General features: G+C 41.9%; 1 protein-coding gene across 2 annotated transcripts; it reads left to right on the top strand.

Moving 5' to 3' along the window:
• The first annotated feature begins 3,251 nt into the window (after window positions 1-3,251).
• On the top strand, window positions 3,252-6,592 carry LOC117545379 (UPF0500 protein C1orf216 homolog). Of its 2 annotated transcripts, none has more exons than XM_034215124.1 (2): window positions 3,252-3,409; window positions 5,021-6,592. In XM_034215124.1, the coding sequence occupies exon 2, from the start codon at window positions 5,043-5,045 to the stop codon at window positions 6,129-6,131; it is 1,089 nt and encodes a 362-aa protein (XP_034071015.1). In that variant the 5' UTR covers window positions 3,252-3,409; window positions 5,021-5,042; the 3' UTR covers window positions 6,132-6,592. The 2 variants fall into 2 exon arrangements, with proteins under 2 accessions (XP_034071015.1, XP_034071014.1); XM_034215123.1 differs by lacking the exon at window positions 3,252-3,409 and adding an exon at window positions 3,427-3,525.
• Window positions 6,593-16,301: the final 9,709 nt, after the last annotated feature.

Raw genomic sequence — 16,301 nt, 5'->3', positions numbered from 1 at the left:
GGAGCTTCCTCTGTCATTATTTTTGAGCCATTACAACGCAATTAATCGAGATAAAGACTTAATTCTGAATCCTACGGGTCTGTTTGCCGGGTCAAGAAATCAACTCTAATGAGAATTTAATAACGTCTGCAAGTTGTTGGCTAATTCAAGCATAATTCTCTTCCCCGTCGTACTCCCAAACTGAATTTCACAACTTTGTTTAACCCCCAGAGGGAATTGCGAGGTCAACCCAGTAAAGCCAACCTCCCCCCCCCCCCCCCTTGAACCCAACTCCCACCACACTTGAAAGAGGAGGAAGGTTACATGTTTTGGCACCGAGGCCCGGCTTCTAAATATCTAGAGGACACGGATCTGGTTTTATTCAGATTATGAGGAGGAGAGAGGACAGAGGGTGGAATAATTGAAGAGAAACATGAGCTGCAGCACCCAGGGGTGGTGTGCAGCTTGTGTCATGACGTCTGCATTGTACGTCTACTCGCATCTATGCTCTAAAATAAAAGTGTATAATTAGTGCAGAAAACAAACCCCCGCGCTGGATTAGTGGTTCAATTTAGCACGTCTTGGCTGATTTGGGTGATTTTTTTAAGAGCGCTGGCTGTGAACTGGAGGTCCGGCAGGCCTCTCTTTACAGTCTCAGCACCGGGGATCTGACAGTGGGGCCCATGGGTGCTGCCGGATGCCCTCGGCCACTGTCACAGCCGAGACTGGTGCTGCAGCAGATGTGGAAGCTGAACTGAGGGAAGTGGGTCAGGGGGCTGCAGGCTGTGTACAATCCAAACAAGGTCTTATTATGCACAAGGTAAGTCATGCTTCTTTTTTTGTGTGTGGGAAAGGGCGGAGGTTAGTGTTAACATTACAATAATCTCCCCCCCCCCCCCCCTCCCCCCCCCAGGAGGCCTCACAGACGACCCTCAGTCCACCAGGGTTCAGCCTATCTCTCCTATCAGTGTCCTCAGCGGTCGTCTTTTGTAACTTGGATTTTCCTTTTTTGAGAGAGAGAGATGGAGGGAGAGATGATTTTGCGTGTGACGAGGCCTTGGGCGGGCGGCTGTGTTTGATGTATTTTTTATGTGCTTAGGCTACTGGTGAACGAGGGGGAGGCAGAGGGGAAGGGGGTGGGAGGAAGGACGCCTGGAGCTGATGCACTTGAATGGGGATGTTGTTGAAGGAGAAAGGGGGGGTGAGGGCCTAGATAGGGATAGAAATGTGTGTTTGTTAGTATGTGTGTGTGTGTGTGTGTGTGTAGAAAGAGGAGGAGGAGGACGCAAGTTTTATTTTTTCTTCTGCCGCCAGCGACGACATGTCAGGGGGATGAGAATAGGCTGGAGAGAGACAGGGAACACTTGTTAAGTCTGTCTGATGTAGCCTCTCTATACCGCACACACACCTCTAGAAAGCACACTTGCACACTTGCACACACACACACACACACACACACACACACACACACACACACACACACACCACACACACACACACACACACACACACACACACACACACACACACACACACACACATACACAATTTCTCAACTGCCATGCTCTTAGATCTGAGATTGACAATCACAAAAGCAGTCCGTCACCAGTTTTGAGAAATATCACACTGCAACAAATTCTGCAGTTCTCAATTTGAGCGGACTGGAGATATGACGTTGCCTGTCAGTATTGCATTGTGGGTAACAGTTTGATGCCTCAAACACCTCTTTACTTGTATATGTTATGATAACATTTCTAAAATATCCGTCCTTCAACACTCAGCTTGATATGTTCAATGCCTGCCAGGAAATGTGTGATTTTTCTACTCCGTATTTACTGTTTTATTTCCTCCATTTCCCAGAATGCTTTCTGACTACCATTAGAGGAAAGGCCTGATGACCTTGCTTCTTGAGTTAAGTAAGAAGAACAAGGAGAGAAAAATCTGGTTTAAAAACCGATGATGTTTTGTTTCTAGTAAGTGAAAACAATGTTTGTCCTTACATGTCTTGATTTCTTGTCATTGACTCATGACTTGCACATATTCTTCTATTTTAGGCTTAATACTGTGAACTCTTGCAAAACCCCATGTCAATATTTTGCACATTCATGCATGAAACAGGAAAGCTCTTCCACCTTTTAAAGCATATTTTTAAACTTGTTTTTTCTCTTCTTCTAATGTTTATTTTTATATTATGGCTCTTGACTTTTGCATTGTATTTATAGTTGCACAAAAACATCAAGGAATATTCCTAGTATGTGGAAATCCACTAATTAAACAGTGTCTGATTCCAACTGTAGACTTTGTGCCATATAATTTCATGTGAAAGAATGATTAAACAATAAAATAAGCTGTTAATGCTGAATGTATATTTTTTTTAACAAAAAAAGTAAATAACTAAATTGGAAATGCTTGAAGTTACATCTACTGTCAACAAAAACGTTTTTTATTTGAACAAAATCCTAGTAAGCATGATTTTGGTAATGATTTTAGCTTTGACACTAGAAAGCTGGTTTCATTTTTGAATTTTTGTTGACAGTAGATGTCACTTCAAGCATTTCCAATTTAGTTATTTACTTTTTTTGTTAAAAGAAACCCCACAAACGATTTATTGAAATGTGTGGGAAGTAACTAAGTACATTTACACAAGTACTGTAGACTTAAGTAAAGTTTTAAGATTCTTGTGCTTTACTTAAGTATTTCAATCTGATGCTTATTTGTACTTGCAACACACTGCAATTCAGATGTAAATCATGTACTTTTACTTCACCACATTTATTGAAAATATTTTATTACTTTGCAGATTTGGATTCATGATGGGAAATATAATCAACACTTAAATAAGACTTTAGTTACACCTGGAGTAAATTCACCATCTACCATGCAGTATATAAAGTAATTCAAACTAGCTGCACCTTTACCAGCTTTGATAACACTTTAATGCATCAATAATTATAATCAAAACATTTAATATCATTAAGAAATGGACCAATCTGCAGAATTATTACTTTTACTTTGGTACTTAAAATACATTTTGATGCCAATACTTTTTTGTACATTTACTTGAGTAACATTTTGAATGCAGGACTTTTACTTGTAACAGAGTATTCCTACACTCTTTTACTAAAAGTATGTAGGCCTGCTGCTGCAGTGCACAGTCATACCGTTATTCCAGCAGATGACTCAGAGTACCATGACAGCCCATTGTTCCCATTCATTCTCCACGGTTTCCATCTTCCTGCAGTCCCAGCCCAGTTTAGGAAGTGCTGGAATTATTCCCCTCAGAACCACAGTAGCAGTGAGAGGAGGAGGAGGGGGAGGAGGAGGAGGAGAGAGGAAGAGGGAAATAAACATCACATAGGAGGGATCGGAGGAGGAGGAGAACAAATTGGGAGGGAATTCAGCGTCTCTGCCGAACAGACTAGGAAATAAGGTAAGAACATTCAAAAATAATAATATTCACACGGCTCAGTGTCGGTCATTTGCACGCAGGGGATGAGAGGAAGCTGAGGTTGTTTTTGCCGACAGAGGACACAGCACTGATATGGGGTGAGCGTTACATAACGCCCAACGCACATTCAATATTCCCTTTTTTCCTGCATTTCATCACTAACAGTAAATATCGAGTCATTTTTTAACCATTCCGGTTCGCTGTAGATGGATTAAGAGCTAAATCAGTCGTGTTTTTTCCACATTATAGCCTATTCAACACTAATCCGGAAACATGCAGCCGCTGAACGCCATTGGTCGCCTTTTTTCTGATTTCTGCCGTAGTCCGAGCAAAAACAAGCATCTTTTTGTACAGATAAGAAACCTCCACCCTGCAGCAGGACTATTTCGGTATAATGTTTATTTAATTTTTATCGCGTGCTGGTGTTTTTACATGTGTTAAACGCAGATGTAGCCTACTCATTTAAATCAGACTGCGGTTTTTTTCGGTTGCACCCTGTTGATTGTTTCACATGTCAAATTCAGCTCTGACACGAAAAATGTGTCGATGTTTACACGGAGAATTATATTGTTTTCCTCGTGATCGTCAAGCATCTGTCTGTGCCTGCTATGCGCGTTCCCGACAAAGCCACCGTCTCTGTCCTTCAGCACCACGTGAACGCGCGTGAGAGGAGAGAAGGGGATAGGAGAGGAGAGGGATTGACTGACAGCAGCCTGAAGTCAGGATTAGAGAAATTTCCATTCTGAGGAGACATGTACATATTTGATGCTAATAGAAGTGGAGTGTGCAGACCAGCCTTCTAGACGTTATAAACAAGGAGTGTTGTGTGTGTGTGTGTGTGTGTGTGTGTGTGTGTGTGTGTGTGTGTGTGTGTGTGTGTGTGTGTGCGTGCGTGCGTGCGCTGGGTGGCAACAAGATTATAATTTTCTTTTTCATTCGTTTTATAGTTGCTCCTCATCCATATCAATTAAATTGTTCTCGCATTGTGTTGTTTTTAAGGCAGATACTCAACATTTCTGATGAACATTTTCCAAAAAGTACCATCGCTTTTAAGGCTGCTGGTGACTTTTGTGTATCTTCTATGCAGTTTCTAGTTTTGAATCATGCTTGTGCACAACAACTTGCAGAAATGTTTTGTCGAGGTCACTTTATCGTTGGCTACTAATGCAGTTGAAAGCTTGTTTTGACTACTCTCAAACTTGAGGGAAGTGCCATTAACCAAGATAAGAAAGTTTAACAGCAATAGATGAGATGTGTTTTGTAAGGAATTGAAACTTGTGAAAGAAACAGAGCCACTGTGAAGAAGAACGTTCAACTTCAATACATCAACACAGAGGAGCTTTTGTGCTTCTGATTGCAAGACCTGCTGATTTGCTTTCTGGGTAGCATTTGAAATGTTTGGATGCTAGCACCTATACAACTTGGTACAGATACCAAATTGATACTTAACTGATATGTACTCAAGGTAAACATTATAACAACATAAGCCAAATATGTTTTTTCTTTGAAACACAAGTAAGAACTTAATTAAGAGTGTGAATCTGAGGTTGAGGTTCTTCGGGTCTTTTAACGTTCTGTCCCTTGTCGTTTCAGTGAGGCTCAGTCGAGGTCAGTGATGCTGCACCATCAGGACCAGCATCTGAACTCGGCCTACGCCGGGCAAGGAGTCTCCAACAATGGCTCCTCTTCCTCGCTGCAAAACAGGAAGTGTGACAAAGACGGCAACTTCAACTTCCTGTCGGGCAAAGATAACGATGGCTCCACGGGTCATGGAGGCGGAGACGAGAACCGAAACCAGGTCCGCCCCCGCAGCTTGGATCCGGTTGGTCGTGACCCTCCGTACTCCTCCTCCTCTTCTGGGTACCACAACAACTCAGGCGTCCTGTCCCCTCGCTCCCGCATGCCCTGCTGGAGCCCCCTGGAGCCCCTGCCCGAAATCGAGTGTGGGGATGACGGTTATGGTCGAGTGCCCCCTGACGGAGCGGAGGAAGGTAGGATGCAGGAAGAGGAGAGGAAGGAGCTGATATACCGGCATGAGGAGAAGCAAAGAGAGAAAAGGGAGCAGCAGAGGAGGAAAAGCAGCTCGGGTTTCAGAGGAAAGGAGGAAGATGAAAACGAGGCGGCGCTGGAAGACGGTGACGAATGGGGCGACAGCGACTCTGAGTCTGAGTTCAGCCAACGGTCTGGCGGAAGCATGTCCTCCCTCAACATGGACATTGGAGGCGAAGGGACGCTCATGGGAGGCTGGGACCGCATCGGCGTTGGGGAACCGAGGTCCAACCACAATGAAAGTGACGCGAACCGAAACGGTGACGGAGACTCGGTCGGGCGACGCAGAAGCTTCGCCCGCAAGTCTCTGACAGGAAGCAACCTAGGAAATCTTCTGGAGGAAGGAGCGGAAGAGAAAGAAGACGACAACTGCTCCTCTGACTCAGACGGGGAGATCCCTGAGCTGATGGATGCGGTGTGGACGCTGCGAGACCGCGAGCGCTTCAAGGCCCAGGAGATGGAGAAGCACCAGGTGCAGCTGACCATGTACCGCCGCCTGGCGCTGATCCGCTGGGTCCGCACCCTGCAGAGCCGCATCCAGGAGCAGCAGAACCGCCTGCAGAGCAGCTTCGACGTCATCCTCACGCAGAGGAAGGAACTGCTGCGTATGGGCGCTGCTAACGCCGCCCCCGCTGCAGCCGTCAGCCAGTCGTGAGGAGAGAGAACTATTGGAGGAAACAGGAAGTGGTCTGATTGCTTCGGTCCTGAAAAAAACAAACAATCTCCCATCATTCAGTCTGATGTTCTTAAGTTCCAGTCTCATGTTGCTGATTGTAATGACTCAATACTTGTTTGAATTTCTTTACTGGTGCACCACCCAGAGCATCAATAAACCCTAACCCTAACTGTATGTACGTCAAATCCAATCCTGGTCAAAGTATCGAAATGATTTCACTTTGTTGTGGGAATAATATGATGTTTGTATCGAAAATAATCTGTGTCTGTGCAATGTCTTGGTTTGTCTTGACCTGTGAGTAGAAAGAAAAACCCTGCTGTACCAAAAAAAGAATTGAAAAATATAATGTAGATGTAAAAGATTATTTATACCCTGAGATAATGCTGTATAGAGAGATATTAAGAACATTTAAAGAATAAATAAAAGTATCTTCTATCTGATTTTTTTGTGTCGTCTGTTTGTATTTCAGCTGATCTAATGAAAAGGAGTTATTGTAGTGAGTCATAATAGATACATCTTAAGGGGAAGTCCAAGGACTTTTCTGACAATGGGAGCACAAAGTCTTCATTTCATTCCACATCATCATGTTGATCTCTTAAAGCTGGTTTATCAAAGCCCCCTCAGTGCAGATAGGACATTTTTGTTTATCTTCTCGAGCTGTACTTGCTGTTGTGGAGCCTAAGGACGAATGACCTTTCAGCCAACAATTGCCTCTTTGTCAGCCGAACAAAGTTGGTTTGTATCTGCTCATCACACGGGGCTGGGGAGTGTGTGTTCTGCGGGGTGTGTGATAGCCGTGTGAGGCTCAGGCTTCAATCTCCATGGGCATGGCTGCTGCCGCGGGCACTCCACCATCATCTCACCTCCTTCCATGTGCATGTGTGTGTGTGTGTGCGTGTGTGTGTGTGTGTGTTCACAGAGATACCAGCCGCGTTGCCACCCTATAATCTCCATCCTGAGCGGGTCGTGGTGGTGGGGGCCCCCGGGGAGCCTGTCAGTCTGCGCCCCGGGGCCCTGCAGGTCCTATCCGGCCGCGGTGAACAGACGCCGGTCCGGTTGCGCTCAGGAGAGCCAGAACCCCGGGGCAAGTTTGGGATAATAATCCCTATGCCTCTTAACTAACTCCAGTCTATTTTTTCCCAAGCTTATCGCCTCCCATGGACGCAGGCGTCGCAGAGAAAGTCTGAGTCGATTTACATATTGATCCCTTGTTCGCTGGCTGAAGCTCGGAGGTTTGGGAGGCATCAAAGCGCGAGGATAACATGTTTACACCGGAATGGTGACTTGTAAGTAACGTGCAAACAGACACTTCTGAAAAAAGGACATTTAGGAGGAACAAACACGCCTTTGATGCTGATTTTCTAAACCACCGAGACGTGATTTCAGGGTTAGGACAGGTTATAAATGTATCCAAACAAAGCGCACGAAACACGGAGATAAGTGAGCCTAAAAGCTGCTGTAACTCACAGGGAAAATGAACTGATCTGTTTCCCTCAGAAACATGTGCTTCAGTATTTTTAGAACAATGACAGTATTGTTATATCTCTTTGTGGTTCAGGTATATTTCTTCCAGGGAAAATATAAAACACATTTAGATGTTATTTTCAATAAGGCACTCTTTATAAAGAGTCCATTATTGGTTAGCATCATTTACAAGAAGAGATAGCTGTGAGCCATGAATTATAACAGCTTTTTATCTCCAATAAAGGCTTTCTAGTCATAAATCTGTATAGCTTGTAATGTCAATGAGGTCATTAATACTAAGGTTCACATGTTTTTCCATTTTTTACAACCCAGAATCATGAGTTGTAAAGTCATTATGTAACTTGTAGTTCATCACTTCAATAAATTGCAAATGTTTAGTTACATAAATGAATGGATTGTTATCCAGATGCCCTTTTAAACCCTTTAAAAAAAAGGTCAGAGGTCATGTGGTCCCATGAGTAGATCTCCCTGATGAACTAAAAAGGAAGTGACCACATCAGAGGAGGTTAAAGACCATGCAGAAAGATAAACCAACATTTGTACTGATGGATTCATGAAGACCTTTTTAGCTGATGAATCAACAATAAAGTCATTAGTGAAGTCAAACTGCCTTATCATACTGACATTTGCAAAAAGACAACATGATAGTTATATATCCATGTGCCATTTAGAACAGAATGTTTGTGAGATTTGTACTCTATACTCACCCGGAACACTTTCCTCGAGACGGCATGGACTCCTGCTGTGTCTTTCTACTCTCTACACCTTTTAATTCAGGCAGTAATAAAAAAGGAAGGAAAACAATATATACAAAAAGGCCAGGTGGATATTTTGTTTAAAGCAGAACTTCCTGGAGAGCAGAGCGATGCGCACAGCGTGGCCTAGTGGCTCCCCCATGGCGACATACAGGGGCAGGAGGAGGATCTGTATTTTCATTATATTTTTAAATGAACTTTTCTTCAAAACAGTGTGAGCATGACAGGCCTGCATTTCAATCTCTGATAAAGATTTTTAAAATGTTTTTCCTGGCAGGAATAAAAACTTCTAGCCCATAGGCCAACATTAGTTCTATAATGTATTCACAAGTATTAATAGTACACAAATCATGTGATTCTTTATAAGAACAGGTACCTTTCCTCCACAAAGTCTGAATTATTATAATTCTGCCATAATAGATCTTATTCTACCAACATTTAAAGAAAGATGAAGCCTAAAGTATCTATTTAAAACAATTAAAATCTTGATTGATTGTAGGCCATTTAAATACACAATCATTCTGCCCATCAGTGGTTGCAATAATACACAATAATAAAAGCCCCTCCACACACACACACACACACACACACACACACACACACACACACACACACACACACACACACACACACACACACACACACACACACACACACACACACACACACACACACACACACACACACACACACACACACACACACACACCAAACAACCAGAACCACACCATGAAAACACTTAATTCATTCTTGATTTCTAATTCCTTTCAGTTAATTTGACACAAAACAAACCCTGCCCTTTTAACCCAAAGAAAGAAAACAGTAAATAAAGCGTGGCAACGCTTACATGATCCAGGTTTCCTTTCAAATATAAACCAGGCTACAAAGGACTGCATTTTTCAGTTATGATTTAAAGAAGCAGGGACAATAAAGGGTCAATAAACAAGACTTCAGTGGAGTATTTAAAGACTGAATGTAATTTGCCTGAATTTCCCTCAGATTGCTATTTCACATTTAAAAAACATCCATTAGAATCTCTTTCTCACTCTCTCTCTGACTCAGAGGACACACAGGAGTGTCCAGTAGGGGGAGACACTCCATCACAGACCCTCATATCAGACCCCCACCTGCTGATGTTCCTACATGTGTTCAGACTCCAGGGGGCAGCTGTGTGCACCTGGGGAGGGGGAGGGGGAGGGTGGGGGGGAGGGGGGAGGTGGGGGGGGGGGGATCATCCAGCAGTAGTGCACTCACAGGGGGACCACCTGGGAACTATGGGAGGGTTCCCACTGGGAGGCAGTGGATTGTTTTTCACTGCCTGTTGGATGATATAACGCAGCGGTTCCTGACCTGCAGATCAGGACACAAGAGGACAGCAAAGCAGAAAAGAACACCTTTCTATTGTACATCATTTTGTTTTATTTTAGATGTACCTCTAATTGTTTACCTAATTTTTTTTGTGAACACATTTTCAGATGAAACAAAGCAAAAATAAATAAGAAATTGTTTTTGTTGAACTGGTTGCAACCTGTAGGCTTAATATGCAATCATTTGAGGTGGCGAGGCGACATAGCTTTGTTTTAAAGGGATCGCAAGCAAATGTTTTAGAATCGCTGATTTAATATCTAAGGATGTTTTTGTTAATAGTTCTGTTATTTTAAGTTCTGGAAGCCTATCCATTATGAATTCCCTTTTCCTCAGAGATTTTTTTTTTAAAAGTGGATTTCTTTGGCGAGAGTTTTTTTGTCAAATGTGCTTACATTGAAAAGTTATCTGTGACATTCTCCTGTTATTGTATTTCTGCCTCTCTGTGAACCATTTTAATTCCCTATGAGTGACCTTATCTTCTTCTATCCAATCTTCTGACAGTGTAACAAAAAAATCTTTATTTCATTATTCCGGCACTTGAAAAATAATAAAAATATGATGTACATTTCCCTGAAATTCACACTGGCATATTTAGTACTGATTGAAACATTGTGATTAAGAATTGAATTAAAGCTATGTGATCTGGGGAAACTGCCACAAAACTATAACTCAGAGGGTTGTTTTTAGTAGTTTATTGTCATTTTTTCTGATTGTTAATAATTTGTGTATTATTTCCATTTTTCAAATGTCATTTTCACATTATTTTACAACTTGCAATACATTTGAGACAGTTTAACGCAACATTTGATCCATGAGTAACATAAAACAAACTCTATGACTAGCTCAGAATTACTCATGGTTGCTGGGTTTACGTTAAACATGTTTTCCTACATCAGTTTATTCTCATTTCTTCATTATTGTCTGCACACACTGTTTAAAAATAAGCAAAACTTAACGTCCTTTGCCTAAGTTCACCTCATTCTGCCCTGTAATGAAAGCAGATAGGGGCTATTTAATGGATTTATAAACCTTTAATCTCAAACAGTTTTATCTTTCTGTCCCGCTTCACATTAGGATTCCTCAGGAGCCAATCGGAGGCCTGTCTTGTATTTGGATGCCCTTGACATGGAAAAGTTTGGGACTCCCTGCTGAAAGCCGGGGCTTTAGCTGTTGTGGAGCTTTTTGAACACAGATATACATATATACCCTATCATGCTCTCTCTCTCCCCTTCTTGCCTCTGCCTGATGTAGTGTGACAGTGTGTTTGCCCGCAGCACTCTGCTGGCGTGGAAACAATCAGCTTTGACAGAAAGGGGGTGGTGGGGTGGGGAGGATAGAGGGAGGTAGAGGAGTTGGGAGGGATGAAGGGAGGGTGGAGGGGTGGAAGGGGGGAGGCTGCGGCCCGGGGCCTGTGTATGATGAACTGGATAGAAAGACCTGTCGTCAGAGGAGAAACACAACACATAGAGGGGGATATATAGACACATATACATATACAGACACACAGATAGATGGATAGATATATAGATAGATAGATAGATAGATAGACAGATAGACAGATAGATGGATAGATATATAGACGGATAGACAGATAGATGGATAGATAGATAGATAGATGGATAGATATATAGATAGATAGATATATAGATATATGGATGGATAGATAGTAAATGCAAATATTTACGAATATAAGCTTTATGAAGGCTGTATTGTATTACTTTTGCACAAAGAGTCCTTTATTCTTTAAATGAACAACTAAAACAATAGTACATTTAATTACATTTAAAGCATTTTATTTTTCAATTAATCTGCTCAAAGTTATTTGCTCTTATTATTAAAATGTTTTCTGTAAAACACGCAGACATGACAAGTTATATGAAACTATCCTAAACAGGTCACAGATATTTTAAAGCTTGATGGATGGATGTTTTAAGGAAGTGTGCTTTTGTTGATCTTTTCTTTATTCTGGTACATTTTGTTGCTGTATGGTGTGTTTTAAAATAATAATTAGTATAGTAAAATATAGTGTTTGGACAAAAACTAGTTGTATATAATGTTAAAGACACCCACCCTGAGTTCAAAGGAAAAAACTCAAATGTTTAAGGTGTAATTCAAAGAGTACGGAGAAAGTTCCCATATTAATTACACAAAAGTGACATTTACATGTTTAATTAAATGTCTCATTGTACTCAACTGTTAATTATAATTGTTGTATTATTTTGCTCATGCCTGAAGAGACAAGTTATTACATTACAAATAATGAACAGCCTCATCAACAAAAGTTTTATAAAATCTAATTGTTTTGGTCAACCATCATGCTCTAAATTGGCTTAATTTGAGCCTAAATTGAAAACCGTGGACAAAAATAACACATTGTTCAAACATTAATTGACAAAGAAGACAAAAGCAGGTCAAATCCTCTTTGGAAATGTGAAACTTATTAACTAAAACACCTAATAATGTATTGTACCAACCTGTTGACTGAAACAGAGAAGCACACAGCGTTTCAGGCCTCCGTGACCCCGGTGTCAGTCACACACTTGACTCTCTCCACTAATTCAGTTAAAGCTATCGGGTCCATTAAAGGGGCCCCTCTCAGGACGCAGCATTTAGTCAGAGTTTGATTCCTGGACTTAAAGCTTGTGTGTGTGTGAGGAGGAGGGGTGTGTGTTAATGGTTCAGCTGCCTCGTCTGCTATAACCAGCTAATAAATATGAAAACAGCAGGTCAAAACTTTTTTATTCGTCCCGTGCCTGAAAGGATTATACCCTTCTATAGAGTCCCGTGGAAAATCCCCCAAACCTCATAATGCCCAATGTTGTCCCATAAAACTGTGTTGGACAAAAGAAAGAGAAAGGGGGCTTTTTCACGCATAAGGGGTTTTCTCAAGAGCACATTGAGAGGAGCCCCGGCCCGGACCCGCCCATAGATTATCTGGCTGTCAGTGAAAGAGCGGCTGGGAGCGGCAGGTGCGTGTGCCAGACACGGGGGTCGCGGGGGCCCGATGACCATGCAGAGGGTGGTGGACTATGGAGAATGCTAACGCAGCTGCCGGCAGGAATGTTTGCAGATTGTCACTTCCATTTAACTTGCTCTTTTTCTTTTTGTCTCACCCTTCCTTCCCCCTCAGAGATGGAGCACGGTCTCCCCCACTTTCAAGCCGCAGAGAGGGCTAAACGGTGACACCCCTGTCCACAAAAGCGACAAGCGGTGCGGGTCGTCTCCGCCTCAGCAACCGTGAAATCGTGGATTAAACTGATAAGCAGCCAGAATGATACACATCCCACATTTTTTGAGCGAGTTTTATTGGACTAAGTGAGTGCCAAGTAACTCACGAGGCAGGGTTAACGCACTCTTTAACTCCGTCTCTCTTTGGTCCCCAGAGGCTTCTTTCATACAGGTTATTGGATTGCAGGTTTCTGAAGCGCACGGATCAACATATGGTGTTCTGTAGATGAAGCTGAAGCTCTTTAATAATGCAGCTCATGAATTTATCCCGCAACTTTGCCAAAAAAAATTATCAAATAACAAAGAATGCAAATTGTATAAGCTTTTGTCTTGTAGGCCTCTTATGAACGCATCCCCTCTTATCTCAATTTTCGTGCATTCAAAGTAAAATCCTGTGTATTATTACCAGAATTAATTTAATTTAATCAGAGAAGATAGTCTTCCCATGTATTGACCCACGCAGGCTGTTTTTGCCTGGAAATGGCCTCTTTGCACCAAACCTTGGTGTCTAATCTCTGTCGTCCAAACTGTGTCCCCTTTCCAAACTGTGGCCTAAGGCTATGTGTGGGTCCGCTGCATAATCCCCCTCAAAACTCTGCAGTCCCTTTTATTCCACTGGGGTTTGGCAAAAGTGCAGCACAACGCGGCTTTTTCACACCATCTTCTCGCAAAAAGGGGATTAATGTCGCCACCATTATGAATAATGAGAATGAATAACAAACAGCCGTCTGTTTATCCCGCATGGTTAAATAAAGGAAAGAGTGTCCTTGTGCTTTTTTATTGAACAGTCTTTAGGGTGTTTTTGGAGGTGACAGAATGGGATGAAATGTGTGAGTTAAGTTACCATCTGATGCTTCATGCCAAAATACTGCCACTGAATTTATCTCTTAATTAAGGTTGAAACAGAGAGTTTTAGCTTTTGTATGTTTTGTATGCATAGAAGACAACAAAAGATCAGATTGATTCCACAGAAATGGAACCATGGTGTTAATATGTGCTCATGAAAAAAATGAATATACATTAATGTATCAATGTGTACTTTAAGCACTCCTTTTCCTGACAGTTAAGACCTTCTTGTTTAGAAATACAGTTTACACAAAGAGATAACTAAATTATACAAAAGGGGAAAATACAAAAATATATTCTCTTTTTCTTTGGGTTTCTGAAAGAGTTGCAGGCAATAGTGACCTTAGTGTTTCTGAAAGAAAATACTGCATTGTTCATGAGGCAACATAAACTATAGGAGAATTAAGAAAGTCAGTCAGTGTGACCAAAACAACTTGTAATAATGAAAACTTGTGATCTTAAAATGAGACTATAACAATACAGACATTCTTCCTTTCACAAAAGTCTAATTAATTCTAACCAATACATTTAGGAGGTTTCCAGCAACAGCTTTTACCAGTCCAGTATGACCAATTGATTGTTATCTTTTGTTAGCTCATTTCAGCTATTGTTATCTTTTGTTAGCTAACTTTAGATATTGTTAGCGTATGCTAGCTATTGTTATATTGCCTTAGCTAACTTTTGCTATTGTTATCTTTTATTAGCTCATTTTAGCTATTGTTAGCTATTGCTATTTTATGTTAGCTGTTAGCTAGTGGTAGCTTTTGTTAGCTTCAATTCACTGGCTTTGTGACTTTTCTCTATACGTTTAAAGTAGACGTATACACTGTGTATATTTAAGCATTGATATACTGTAAGCGTCAATGTGCGAGTGATATTGCGCCCAGCAGAAAAGTTTTGGTTTTCAACATAATGCGTCCTCTGCATTTTGGCCTTAACATTTCTCTTCCACACATCAGTTTTGCCCATTTTCTGTCATCACACACCCCGGATTACAAGGCCCAACATGTACAGCAACACTGTAGAAACCATGTATGTTATGTATCACAGAATCATTCCTAATGCGACCAAATCAACATAGATAACAAAGGATTTTGAATTGAATGTCACCTTTTGGTTTTAGGTGTTGACTGAAGAGTTTTCAATGGATTATAACTCAGTCCACAGCTGCCAAAATGGATTATTGACCCAGCAACAAGAGTAGCCTTGTGATGACGACAATATGTGCAACATCGCTCATAGTAGACTTTTGGGACAAAGTGATGACAAAAAGGAACATTTGTTTAAATGATTTCATCTGCATTACAGCCAAATTAGTTTTCTGTCCACCTTTAAACTCCACTACTTAATATTTTCCAACATGCACTGGATCAAAACTCACACTAGGGTATGTAAATGAGCTACACTGCTTTAACAGAAATATGTATCTGATGGTCAATGTGATGAAATCCCAAATGAAAGTGAGAAATAACGACACTCTTGGACCTCAGTGATGACAAAAGGTCCCATGTATGTCTCCTTAAAGTGTTGTTTATGTATCATGACCTAAACCTTCCTCCTCTTTGTATTTTCTCCTTCTTTATCAGTATTCACAGAGTTTGCACCCACTGCTGGCAAAACGGACAATGCAGCTCGGAACGGGGATATGAAAATGAAATATGAAACAGTAGTGTGATAAACTGGGTAGATAATCATCTTTTCATTAAACTTTCATCCTGACTTAAATATTCAAGAGCCCAATTACAGAGCGTGTATCTCTCTCTCTCTCTATGTCTCTCTCACTCTCACTTTTCTTAACAAGAGCAGTCAGGGGGAGAGAGGAGGGTGAGTGGCTTAGGGGGGGAGTGAGAGCATTATGGAGCGGTCACACGGAGGGTGGGGGGGGGAGAGAAAGAGATGACCCGTCGTCCCTCATCGAGGACGGGGAGCAGCAGGGCCTGAATCTACTGTCCAAAACCACAGGAATGGGAAGAAAGGGGAAATAGAGATGAAGATATCAGACAGGCAGTCGATAGACATGTTAGTCAGAGGGCAAGCCATGCGGTCTGACTGTGGAGGGATGCTTATGGTGGTAGACAGTAAAAAAAAGAACAGAAACGACAAAAAGCTGAGAGGAGCATAGATTTTCCAGGCAGAGAATGGAAAGATGTGTGCATCCTGATGAGTGCCACAAACAGGGCACATGACTCTCTGTCTGCCTGTTTCTGTGTGTGTGTGTGTGTGTGGGTGTGTGTATGTGTGTGTGTGGTGTGTGTGTGTGTGTGTGTATGTCTGTGTGTGTGTCTATGTGTGTGTCAGTGTATTAGCAGTCAGAGCACTGAAGCCCACGGGCGATTCCTGTGTGTGCTTGCGATAAAGGGAAAAAAGGGAGGAAGTATAACGGAGGGGGAAGCGGGGCGTGGAGGAGGGGGGGAGAGGAGAGATGAGGAAGTGGTTGGGGGGTGGGGGGCAGTGTGTATGTGGGGGG

The sequence above is a fragment of the Gymnodraco acuticeps genome, unplaced genomic scaffold (genome assembly GCF_902827175.1).
Source record: "Gymnodraco acuticeps unplaced genomic scaffold, fGymAcu1.1, whole genome shotgun sequence".
Taxonomy (NCBI): domain Eukaryota; kingdom Metazoa; phylum Chordata; class Actinopteri; order Perciformes; family Bathydraconidae; genus Gymnodraco; species Gymnodraco acuticeps.
Note: the sequence above shows the minus strand (reverse complement) of the source record. Positions and strands in the feature narration are given on the sequence as shown.